At 35.9% G+C, this 12,920-nt stretch overlaps 1 protein-coding gene across 1 annotated transcript in view; it reads right to left on the bottom strand.

Annotated features, from left to right (window-relative positions):
• The window catches only part of ANO3 (anoctamin 3), a 230,987-nt gene that overhangs the window by 35,879 nt on the left and 182,188 nt on the right, over nt 1-12,920 (bottom strand). The window contains exon 16 of the mRNA XM_074227568.1: nt 1,471-1,507. Coding sequence (XP_074083669.1) covers nt 1,471-1,507 — 37 coding nt within the window. The remainder of the gene's footprint in view (nt 1-1,470; nt 1,508-12,920) is intronic.

Raw genomic sequence — 12,920 nt, 5'->3', positions numbered from 1 at the left:
CCTTTTCCCTTTCTGATTTCTAGAGAGGAAAAAAAAAAGTATTTGGACCAAAATACACAAAACAATTCCCTCAATCCACCAAAATTCCCAAACTGTAGGTCATCTCAGGAAGGTGAAACTAATCCAGAGGGGAAGTTAGCATAGACCCAGAATGATCAAATTGTGAGTTAGCCAAAACTGGGTGGAAGAAAGGTTACTGCAGGGGCTTTATCTATTCTTGGATGATTCTGAGATGGATGGCTTCTTTGAATTCATCTAGGACAATCTTCACCCCAGGACATGAATCCCAGAGTACAATAAAATCTAGGTAAGGAATTGCAACCTTTGTTTAAGGAGATTTCTAGTGTTGGCTAACTCACAATTTGAGCATTTTAAGCCTAAGCTAATTTCACCTCTGGCATATGAATAAGTATTTATTTGGTGCCTGCTTTGTGTCAGGCCATGCCCTAGATACATTTTCTTAAATAATTATTTAGATTCTAAGATTCTAAGTTGTATAACAGTGGGTTATCTGTATGGAGGAGGAGAACAAGAGAAAGGAATATACATTTGTATTTCACCTATGTTCTAAGGGACACTGTTCAATTGTTTTTTAATTGATATTCTATTTGAACTTCACAATAATCCTTCAAGGGAGATGTTTTTACATTTGGGGAAACTGAGATAAAAACACATTAAGCAACTTGCTCAGGTTCACAGTTAGCATGTGTCTGAGGCCAGATTGAACTTGGGTCTTCCTGACCCCAGGCTCAGTACCCCTTCTCAGAAGTTATATGAATCTTATTTATTTTCCCTTCAGCCTCTTCAACACAGGTATGTTTTAGTTTTGTAATTTGGAATCTTAAAGAGTTTATCAGAGGTACTGAGTGACTGACTACACAACAGCAAATTACCAGTTGGTGCAGGTGTCAGAGAGGACCTTGAATCTGTCTCAATGACTTTGAAACAGATTTAATTCCTTGCCTATCATCTATTCTCCACCCTCTTAAAATACAGTAAGGATCCCAAAAGGCTGTAAGATACCCATTGTTGTTAACATTGCATTAAAAAAATCTAAGAGGTGATCTAGTCCTAGCCTCACTCCTTTCGTTTAATGACACACAATGACACAAGCGCCGTCTGTTTGCAGGGAAATGGACTTATTTCAGAGATGGGGAAATCTTTTAGAAATGGGGAAATTGAGACCTAATAAGATCAAGGTGGTAACAGCACCCAGGAGGAAAGAACCTTCAAATGGTATAATGTTTCTAAAGAGATCCCAGCTCCTGGAAAGCACATAGGGTCCTAGGCTGATCTTCCACTATGAATGCTTGCTCCTCTCTCCCACTGAATCTCACCTTTGGTCCTTTTGCAGCAGAGAAGAATGACTAAAACCCTTTCTAAACAATCATTTAAAAACATTCTCATGATGGAAAAAAATCTATTCTGTTAAACAGTTTATGGTGAATGCGACAATCATCAAGTGCTTACCTAAATTGGTGAGGAAATAAGCCACCTTTTCATAGACCTGCAGTTAAAAGAGAGAGCCAGTGTTAATATAGCGTAATAATAACCTGTATTCTATTCACTGAAGGGGGTGGGAGGCCAAATGTTAAGCTGATAAAAAGAAAGTCTTCAAAACAGATTGCAAACAACAGGGTCTGAACATTTGCAATCAAGATTACAGAGCAGAAGTTTAAATTGCTAGCCAATTTTCTTGACACAGTATTTTGTAAAATATGTATAGCCTTAGCCCCAGAAGATGTGGGGAAACACTGAATTTCTAAAACAGAATTGTTTTTAATAAGTAATTTGAATAGCTGCAAAAAAAAAAAGTAAACCAAGAGAACATTTTCTCACCTTGGCCCTTTTGTTCTCACTATTTCCCAGCGCATGCTTATGGATGAGGCACCATGCTAACTAAGCATTTTATAAACATTATTTCATACATCAATAGTTCCATGGAGTTTCAGAGAGGGAGTTTTCTAGGCATAGAAAGGTCCTTTCTTCTCCTCATTTTTACCCGCTGATATCTTTATCCTTCTTTCAAGATTCAGCTCAAATTCTCCCTCCTCTGCAGTCCTTTTACCAATCTTAATATTATATAATCTATGATTTTTTAAAAGACAAAACTAAAGGCTTCCCACATACTATGGGACTTGGGTAAGAGTTACACAGGCTGAGAAGACATGAAATATAATGAAATATTGAAAGACATCAATAATTTTTGATATTTGGGTCCTGAGTCTAAGCTAGAAGAGACCTTACCTTATTTTACAGATGAAGAAACTGAGGCCCAAATAAAGTCAAATTACTTTCCTAGGTTCATGTAGATGGTAAGTAGCAAAGAGAACGAGAATCTGGGTTATCTGAATTATTATCAGAATAGTTTCTTCTATCTCCTTCTGCCTCCATTTGTAAGGCTCCAATGAACTGTTGACATATTAGGTAATATTTGTAAAGCACTTTATATGTGCTTGTCCCTTTTCTTCCCTCCTCCCCTTATTATTTCCTATTGATTTGTAGTTTTTTATTCTTTAATTTTTTCCTGTACCCCATGGAGTTATTGTCTCCTTTCTCTTAGATACTTTCTTCTCTTAGGGGGCTCTATAACACTGCTCTCTCCAGATTCTCCTCCCATCTGTTCAATACTTTTCCTCTAGTTTATATCTCTTAAGTACAGCTGTCCTCGATCCTCTTTTGTTTTCTCTATTCTCTTCTTTGGCTATTTTATCTGCTTTATGAATTTGATGATCATGTCAATGAATATGATTCCCAAATTTACATTTTCCTGCATCCAGGACCATCTCCAGTTCTATTCCATATCTGGCCACTGGACCCAGATGGCTCCAGGTGACAAAATGGGTCTGGTGACTTTGAAAGCCATTAATGATTTTTGATATTTGGGTCCTGGATCTAAGCTAGAAGAGACCTTACCTTATTTGATAGATGAAGAAACTGAGGCCTTTGTACAGTATCCCCTCACTAAAATCCAATTTACTTGTATGTCATGGCATCATTTCCCTGATTTCATGGTTATCTTCAAGAATAAAGAACAAACAACAAATCATCTATACATATTTCTTATCACTTCTACTGAGTAACTGGATCTTTCAGGACAATATCCTTTTATATGTTCTGATTCTAAGAGGCAGGGGAATGTGATTTTTATTTCTCTCCATGGTAGATACCCCTCCAATGCCAAGTAATATTCATTTTTAATTCTTTGAGATCTAATTTTCTATGATTCCTAATCATATAATCCCACCAGTAGAATTCTGGTACTAAAAATGATGACCTTCTTCAGGAAATGAACTTCAGGTCATTAAGAAAGCTTTGTCAGTTTCCAAAGATAATATACATTTTTCTAGTTAAATTTTGGCCTACTTCACTGGCCAGTCCTTGGATCTGATGAGCTACTTTGCTATATGATGGGAATGTTTCGGGAACTTTTCTCATAAGTACCTTATAAAAGATCCATCCACTAGGTTGGAAGACTTCCCATTGTTCTTTTAAGATCTTAAGCATGCTTGGGTCATACTCAAGGGCTCCATTTCATATTTCTTATTTTTGCTACAGAACTGGTTCACTTTTTTTACTTATGAGAAGACTCAATAATATCTTGGGTGCTGTTTCTTAAATGCAGTCAGGAATGAATGAAAAAGCAGTTTCAAATGATTATGATATCATGTATAGTTCCTACATAACAGAGTTGCTCTGAGTCTTAAGAGGTTGTTATCTAAAGCATTTGAGTGCTAGGTAAATGGCAGTTATTTTAAGAAACCACTTTCTTGTCCCTCTCTGGTAGCTTAGCTATCAAAATGACATTCTAATGGCATCCAAGTTTTAGGGAGTATCTATATAAAAATAGATAACATACACTGTTTTGAAGGAAAACTTTTTATTGTTATTAGTTGGGTGAGAGATCTCTTATACAACTTACAGGTTAGGAACTAGACCTATAATTTTAATAGTAGAGGAAACTTTTTAGGGCAGCTACATAGTGCAGTGAATAGAGTGCCAAGCCTGGAATAGGGAAAACCTGAGTTTAAATTTGACATCAGACACTCACTAGCTATGTAACCCAGGGCAAGTCACCTAACCCTGTTTGCCTCAGTTTCCTCATTTATAGAATGAGTTGGAAAAGGAAATAGCAAACCACTCTAGTATCTCTGCCAAGAAAACCCAAAATGGGGGTCATCAAACATGATGAAACAACTCAAGAACAACTGGGAACTTTGGAATTAGGCAACTTCCTCCTTCTATCAATGTCTGTCTTTTTTATTTCATTTATATTCTGAGTTCTTAACACAATATCTAGATATAGTAAATATTTAGTAATATTGTCTGTTTTTAAAGTATATGACTTAGAGAGCTGCCTAGAGAACTGAGATATTAATTGAATTTCCCATAGGCATAAATTCAGGATTTAAGTTCAGCTTTTACCAGGTTGCCAGACCAAACTATATACAAATTTAAACAAATTAAGAATGAGCACATGTCTTCTTCACCAATCAGGGCTCATCTCAGTGATCACACATCCAATAGGCAGATAATAAAGTCATGATGATTTTCTTTTATGTACCTTTTCTAAGTTCTTTACTACCTTACATAAGAGCAGGATGTGACTTGGAGTTATCCTGAGAGGAAAGGTCAAGAATAAGGCTCATTCCATGCTCTATCTACACATCTAGGCCACTTTCAATGTACTCCAAAGCCTCCAGGTACTAACCTTCAAGGTACTAAGAGATGTTCCAGCTCTAATTTTGCATGCTGTAAGTCTTTGTGTCCTTTGCAGTTGTGACATACTTTGTCCTAAGGGCTCTCAAAGAGCCAATATTTTACATTTTTGTTCCAATATTCTTCTAACTCTGCCATTCAATATTGTAAGGTTTCTTTCTTTTTTTGTTTTATTCAAGATTTTATTTATTTTGAATTTTACAGTAAGGTTTACTTCAGTTCTAACATTCTATGCTCTATGAGTCTTTCAAGGCTTAGAATTTTGTTCTGTCACTTCTTTTTAGTTCTCAGAAGTTCCTTCAAACTCATGTTCAACATTCTGATATTCAATAAGAGGTTATAAAACCTCTTACAGGGGCAGCTAGGTGGCACAGTGAATAAAGCACTGACCCTGGAGTCAGTAGAACCTAAGTTCAACTGCAGCCTCAGATGCTTAATAATTGCCTAGCTGTGTGACCTTGGCCAAGTCACTTAACCCCATTGCCTTAAATAAATAAATTTTTTAAAAGAAAAAAATGAAAATGAGTTCAAAATAAAATAAAACCTCTTACAGTTCTAATATCCAAAGTTCCAAGAGTTCTTTTAGGCCCAATTTGAGTTTTATTGCTCTATCTCCTTAAAGTTCAAGTAATTGTATTATTAAAGTAATATTATGGGTAAACACTTAGTGAATCCCACATCTTTAAAGACAGAAGAATTGCATTTTGTTTGACTGTTTCTCATTTCCTTTAAAATGGCACAGTATACCTTAGGTTGAAATAGTTGGGCAAAAGCTCCTATTTAAACTGTATTTGAACATCATTAATGAGCTTTAATGTTCAGTTAATTAGGAAAGCAACATGTTGAGGCTGGCAGGAAGTCACCACCCCTGCTCTTAAAAGAGCACTATGGACTACTGTTGAAACTTCAAAAGTCATTTCTAATGCCTGATAATGCTCTCTACTTTAAAGAGCAGGAGTGAGGGGACCTCAAGTATGACTATTCTCTTTTTTTTTATTTAAAATTTTATTTATTTTGAGTTTCACAATTTTTCCCCATAATCTTCCTTCTTCCCCCCTCCCAGAAAGCAGTCTGTTAGTCTTTACATTGTTTCCATGGTATACATTGATCTAAGTTGAATGTGATGAGAGAGAAATCACATCCTTAAGAAAGAAAAATAAAGTATCGGAGATAGCAGAATTATATAATAAGATAACAGGTTTTTTCCCCTTAATTAAAGATAATAGTTTTTGTTCTTTGTTCAAACTCCCCGATTCTTTCTCTAGATACAGATGGTATTCTACATCACAGATACCCCAAAATTGCCCCTGATTGTTGCACTGATTAAGTCCATCAAGGGTGATCATCACCCCCATGTTGCTGTTAGGGTGTAGAGTGTTTTTCAGGTTCTGCTCATCTTGCTCAGCATCAGTTCATACAAATTCTTCTAGGTTTCCCTGAATTCCCATCCCTCCTGGTTTCTAAAAGAACAACAGTATTCCATGACATACAAACACCACAGTTTGTTAAGCCTTTCTACTTATTGAAGGACATTTTTAAAATTTCCAATTTGCCACTACAAACAGGGCTGCTATGAATATTTTTGTACAAATGATGTTTTTACTCTTTTTCATCATCTCTTTAGGGTATATATATAGACTCAGTAGTGGTATTACTGGATCAAAGGGGATGCACATTTTTGTTGCCCTTTCTCTCCAGAAAGGTTGGATGAGTTCACAGCTCCACCAATAACGTATCAGTGTCCCAGATTTCCTACATCCCTTCCAACATCGATCATTATATAACTAGCCTCTTAATGAAAATATATAGGAAGAGATAAGGAAAGTATGACTTAATTACTGATATCTCCAATATTTATTAAGCAAACCTAACTTGCTTTTTCCTATGGGGGGGGTTTAGAACCAATCTCCATCTTAGATTGGCATTGAGTTCAACCCATTTCATTTCAGAGAAGAATCTGAAGTACAAAACATTCTCTTGCCAAGTGCTAAGATTTTCATCTGAAAAATGGCTACAGAGTCAAATCTTAATCATTTCATTATCATAATGATAATTATGAAAACATCTAGAATAAAAAATTCTGAATTGAAGAGTAAAGCATTGTTAGCTAAAATCTTGACACTGTACTTACAAACTTGAGTAACCTTGGGTAAGTCCCTTCTCTGAGACTTTGTTCACTGGAAAATGAGGAGTTTTGACTACATATCCTCAAAGATCCTTTACAACTTTTAATGCGGTGGTCCTTAAACTATGTCAATTTTCCCTTTCTTCCTCTCATGATACTCTTATACTATAAAAGACATTGGAGTTGGTCAAGAGATGTGTATTAACTTCCTATTATGTGTCTAGAGAAGCAAAAGAGGCAAAAGACAGTTCCAACTTTCAAGGAACTCAGTGTAATAGGGGAAACAAGATGCTAACATCTAGACATAAACAAGCTAAATACAGGCCAAATTGGATAAAATTAACAGACAGAAAACATTATAATTAAGGGGGAATCAGGAGAAACTTCCTGTAGACGGTGGGATTTTGGTTGGTGTTTGAAGGAAATCAGGGAAGGAGAGATGAGGAGAGAGAAAATTTCTGGCATGAGGAACAGTCAGTAAAAATGCCCAGGGTTGGGAAATGGAGCAGCTTATTCAAGAAATATCTCAATATCTCAAGAAGGAAGATGTCAGTTATGAAGGGTTTGACAGGAAATTTATTAAGTAGAGTGGATAACATGGTCTGAACTGTATTTTATTATTATTTTTAAAAGCCACAGCACTGTGATATAAATGCTGGAGCTATAAATAGAAAATTAAGACAGTGTTTACACACCTTTTAACATTCATTTTTAGAACTGCAATTTTTTCTTTCTCCATCCCCTCCCTCACTGAAAGTTAGGCAATAGGATGATTTGTACCTGAGGCAGGTCACCTTGACAGTAAAGTACAGAGGATGGAGTGGAGTGAGGGAGACCTATACAGAACAACCAGCACCTATTGAAATAATACAGGTATCAGGTGACGAGAGCCAGTATCAGAAGATGGCAGAATCAGAGTAAAGAAGGGAGTATGTGCAAGATATGTTACAAAGGTAACTTGAAAGATCTCAGCAACTGAGTGGTTATGAGAAATGAGAGAGAAGCTTTGAAGGTGATACCAGAGTTGTGAACCAAGGTGATGGGGGTTGGGGGGGCACTATTACAGTATTAGAAAGTTAGGAAAGAGGGCATAATTGGAGGGAAAGATAATAATTCCTAAACTCTGAGAGGAGAAGAATTCAATCTACAAGCCAAAGACTGAAAGAGAGGTCAAGAATGATTGAGGACAGAGATAAAAGTTCACTAGATGTGGTAAACAAATATGAACAACTTTGGAGAAAACAGTTTTGGTTAAAAAATGAAGTTGGAAACAAGGATGCAGAGTTAAGAAGAGAGTGAAAGAAAAGGAAGTGAAGGTAAATATTGTAGGTGAACCTCCTCAAGGACCTGATCCCCAAAGAGAAGATAAATGTAGTTATGAGGATGAATGGATCATTTGAAGGTTTTGAGTGTGGTGAGGTCATGGGTAAAATTGTAGGCAACAGGAAAAGCAGAGGCAGAGGCAGAGGCAGAGAGAGAGAGAGAGAGAGAGAGAGAGAGAGAAGATAAATGATGAGACAGTAAGAATGATACAGGGACTGATATGTTAGAGACGATGGTTTGAAAAGAGGCTACTTGGACATGTAGAAGAGCCAACTCATGTGAGATAAAAGTAAAGAAGGAGATGGTAGCAGAAAATATCTGGGCAATGTGAGGGGGAAGGGACAAAAGAATAGAAATTATATGTGTGTCTTTCCTCTAATATAATGTAATTTGATATGATATGATATAATGTGGGAAGACATGACACAATACATGTATATGTAAATATATGTATGCAGATGCAGATACATATATGCATGTTGTATATAGAGATGAATGTATTATATTTGTATATATCTTTATAGATACACATCAATAAACAAATATATATATATATATATATATATATCTATATATATGTATGCATCAATCACCATTAGTAGGATATAAGAAGCAGCTAGAGAAATGAATGACCACAGAAGAAGACTAGAAATATCTCCACAGCCCTCTGTTTACAAAAGTCACTTAAGAGTCAACCATGGATAACCTCTGAAAGTGATTTTGACTATTAAAAATATTCGATCAAAGCCACTGAGACTTCACTTGTGATAGTGGGGAGAATGTCTGTTTTTGGTATCAGAAATCCCTAAGTCATAGTTACATTTCAAAAACATACTGGAGGGGAGGTGGCTAGGTGGCGCAGTGAATAGAGCACCAGCCTTGGAGTCAGGAGTACCTGGGTTCAAATCCAACCTCAGACACTTAATAATTACCTAGCCGTGTGGCCTTGGGCAAGCCACTTAAACCCATTACCTTGAAAAAAAAATCTAAAAAAACCATATTGGACCTGTGACTTAACAAGTTGTTTATTTTTTCAGAATCTTCTAAGATTCTTGAGTGTTTAGAGTCTTGGCAACTGTCTTGATATCTTCCTTATTGGGGTACCTTAAAAAAATGAAATCCTAGGATCAGCCCCTACCAGTGCATAGACAAGGCCACAATAACACATTAACATTCTATAATCTATATTTTTCAATATAGGATGAAATTTATTTCCATAGTTCAAAAAACTTATGTTTGAAATTATTTAAATATAAGATTTCACAATAACTGGGAAGCAGTCAAGAGAGTCTAATTGAAGATTGTTTTGAGGATCAAAGCAGATAATAAATATATGGCACATAACAAATATTAAGGTGCTGCATATAGAATGGATATTATCATTATTACTAGAAAAAAAGTTGACACTGGGTAAGATGAAGAATACTAAATTGGGTTCAAATTTGAACCTGGATTCAAATCTAGCTCTGCTATTTAGTAAAAGAATTAGCTTCCCTGCATTACAGTTTTCTTCATCTATAAAGTGGAGAGGCCGATTTAATGACCTCATATTTCTGATCCAAGACAGAGTCTCCTTTTAGCTAAGCCTTTCAAGATGGAAATAATGTGCCATCCAGGTCTTCCAGAGTGGAACCAAGATGGCAGCATGAAGCTAACATACTCCAGGAGCTTTTCCCTGCCAAAGATAAATGAAGACTCTGAACTGACATTCAAGCTACAGGTCCCATCAAGAAAAAGAGAAGAGTCAAAGAAGTTTTCAATTGTAGACATTGTGGAGGATCTTCAGTGAAGTTCAGTCTCTTTGGAGGGGGGGGGGGAAGGCAAGTAAAGCCCAGGAGGTGGAAGAGTGGGAAAGCCAGCTGGAGGTTTTTAGGCACTTTGGAGCAGTTCAGGTCCTGACAGCTTGACAATAGCAGAAGTTCAGGCAGCTAGAAGGCAAGCCAGCAGGGAGGATCCCAACCCCAAACAATGTCTGAATCCTGAGAACACCAGGGCAAAAGACAGGACTGGGTCGGGAACAAACCACTGCTAAATCAGAACCTGGACATAAAGGAGGAAACAAACCTCTGTAAAGGCAAGACCTGGGTAGCATAGGCAACATCTTGGCCAATGACAAGCCAGGGATTAGACCCCAGCTCTAGCATATAAAACTTGGAACTGTACTCTCTATACCCCAGGAGCAGAATTAAAACAACAAAGATGAGCAAAGAAGCTAAAAGAGTGTTCACTATAAAAACTACTTTACAGACAAAAATGATAACAATGCCATATCAGAAGAAGAAATCATTGAAAAATCACTCACGGGGAAGTCTCAAAAGTCTATAAACTGGACTCAAGTTCAAAAGTTCATTGAAGAGCTTAAAAAATAATTTAAAAACCAAAGAAGAGAGGAAGAAGAGACATAGAAAAAAAGAAATGAGGGTCATGTAGGAATATTGTGAAAAATTGACCAGAGAATTCAATACCTTTAAATAGGAAACACAAAAGGTAATTGATGAAAATAAAATCCTAAAAATTAGAATTAAATGATGAGATAACAAGATTCCATCAAACAAAAATTTTTAAAAGACTGAAAAAATTGAAGAAAACATGAAATACGTCTTGGCAAAAGCAAACAACCTGGCAAATAGATCCAGGAGAGATAACTGACAAATCATCAGACTACGAGAAAACCTAGATGAAAAAAAAAGAACCTGGAAAATATCATGCAGAAAATTATTAGGGAAAACTGCCCAAATCTGCTAGAATAAGAAGGCAATTTAATCATTGAAAGAATACACAGAACCTCTATCATAAGAGACCCCCAGGACAAATACTCTAAGGACTGCTAGAATCAAATTCCATAACTCAAATAAAGGAGAGAACACTACAAACAGCAAAAAGAAAACAATTTATCTACAAAGGAAACACAATCAGACTCAAACAGGATCTATCAGTCTCAACATTGAAGGACAAGAAGAACTGGAATACCAAACAAAAAAAAACCCAGATGTTTTGTATACAAGTTGTAAGTGTTTTGTATCAAATTATATACAACCCTAAAAGGGAAGTTATAATACTTCTAATTCTTGAGAATTTTACTTCTTTTAGGATTATTAAAGGGTTAAATATAATGTAGAGAATGGTCTTAAAAGATATGAATATAATTGGGTCTTGTCTCTTCATTGAAGAGGTCCAAGATGACATCCCTATGTTTGAGACAAAAAACCCTGATGAAAAGCAGGGGTTTTAACTCTAAACCTAAGTGTCTCATTATCCTTTGACTCACTTTAATTCTGTTGTGCTGGCAAATCTAAGCACTTTCTCTGATGAGGGCATTAAAAACTTGGTGATCCTGAGTCAGTGTCTCCCATAACTTACAAACATCTGTGACGTTCTCAAGCAAGACCTTCAGAGCCTCCAGTTCTCAGGGCTCTTTATGATTCTTCTTAGTTAATTAAATCAAGATTTGACTTGATCCTGCTTCACTTAACAAGGAGTTAAGTATCCAGAGCTGAGGGGGGCAGGAAGAGTGAGAGAAAATAGACTTGCAGGAGGGGTAAAAATAGTTTGAGAAATGATTTGATTTTGGCTGATACTTTAACTCATGAGGAAGACTGCATATCCTTGGAGGATAATTGAAAAGGAGGTAAGGTAAAAAATGATTATAATTATAAGTTGATGTAATTTGAGACAATACTGCTTATCAAGCAATCAATCTGTGATGATACTTTGGTAACAATATGAACTTATCAAGCAATTAAATAATCAAACTGTGATCAATGACACCTGATTAATAGTACTTGAATGATAAATAACACAAGGTCAAGAGGCACAAAGATTTATAATTTTATAGGGAAAGAAGGGAGATTGTGAACACTGAGTAAATTTTATTCAACAGTGTTCCAGAAAGGGAATAAAATAGATTTCCACTTGGGTTTGAAAATCTATCCTATTCTACAGGGAAGGGGGGATGGGGGGAAGGAAAGGGAAAGGACTGATAAAAGGGAAGGTTAAGGTTTAAGTGAAAATAAACTGAAAGATAAATGTTAGAAGAAAAGTTAAAGGGAAAAGGTAACAAAATTTTGGTGAGGAGGAATAAGAGGAAAGGAAAAAGAAAAAAAATAAATGGAGAAAGCATGGAAGGAAATACAGAATAAGCAATCTTAACTGTAAATGTTAATGGGATGGAAGTGGATAGTTAAAAACCAAAATACTATAATATGTTGGTTACAAGAAACACATTTGTAGCAGAGAGATACACACAGGGTAAAGAAAAGGATGGAGCAAAATATATTATGCCTCAGCTAAAGTAAAAAAGTCAGGGGCAGCAAACCTGATTTCAGATAAAGTAAAAGCAAAAATCGATATCATTAAAAGGCATAAGGAAGGAAACCACATCTTCTTAAAAGGCACTATTGATAATGAAGCTATATTACTACTAAAGATGTATGCATCCAGTGGTATAGCATCCATATTCCTATAGGAAAAGCTGACTGAATTATAAGGAAACATAGATAGCAAAACTTCATAATGGGGGACCTCAACCTCCCTTTCTCAGAACTAGATAAATTTAAAAGCACAAAATAAATAAGAAGGGAGTTAAGAAGGTAAATGAAATCTTAGAAAACTTAGATATGATAGACCTCTGGAGAAAACTTAATGGGGATAGAAAAGAATATACCTTTTCCTTGTCGGTACATGGCACCTATACCAAAACTAAGCATGTGCTAGGACACAAAAACTTAAAATAAAATGCAGAAAGGAAGAAAAA

The sequence above is a fragment of the Macrotis lagotis genome, chromosome 3 (assembly GCF_037893015.1).
Source record: "Macrotis lagotis isolate mMagLag1 chromosome 3, bilby.v1.9.chrom.fasta, whole genome shotgun sequence".
Taxonomy (NCBI): Eukaryota; Metazoa; Chordata; class Mammalia; order Peramelemorphia; family Peramelidae; genus Macrotis; species Macrotis lagotis.
This window is presented reverse-complemented; position numbering and strand designations above follow the sequence as displayed.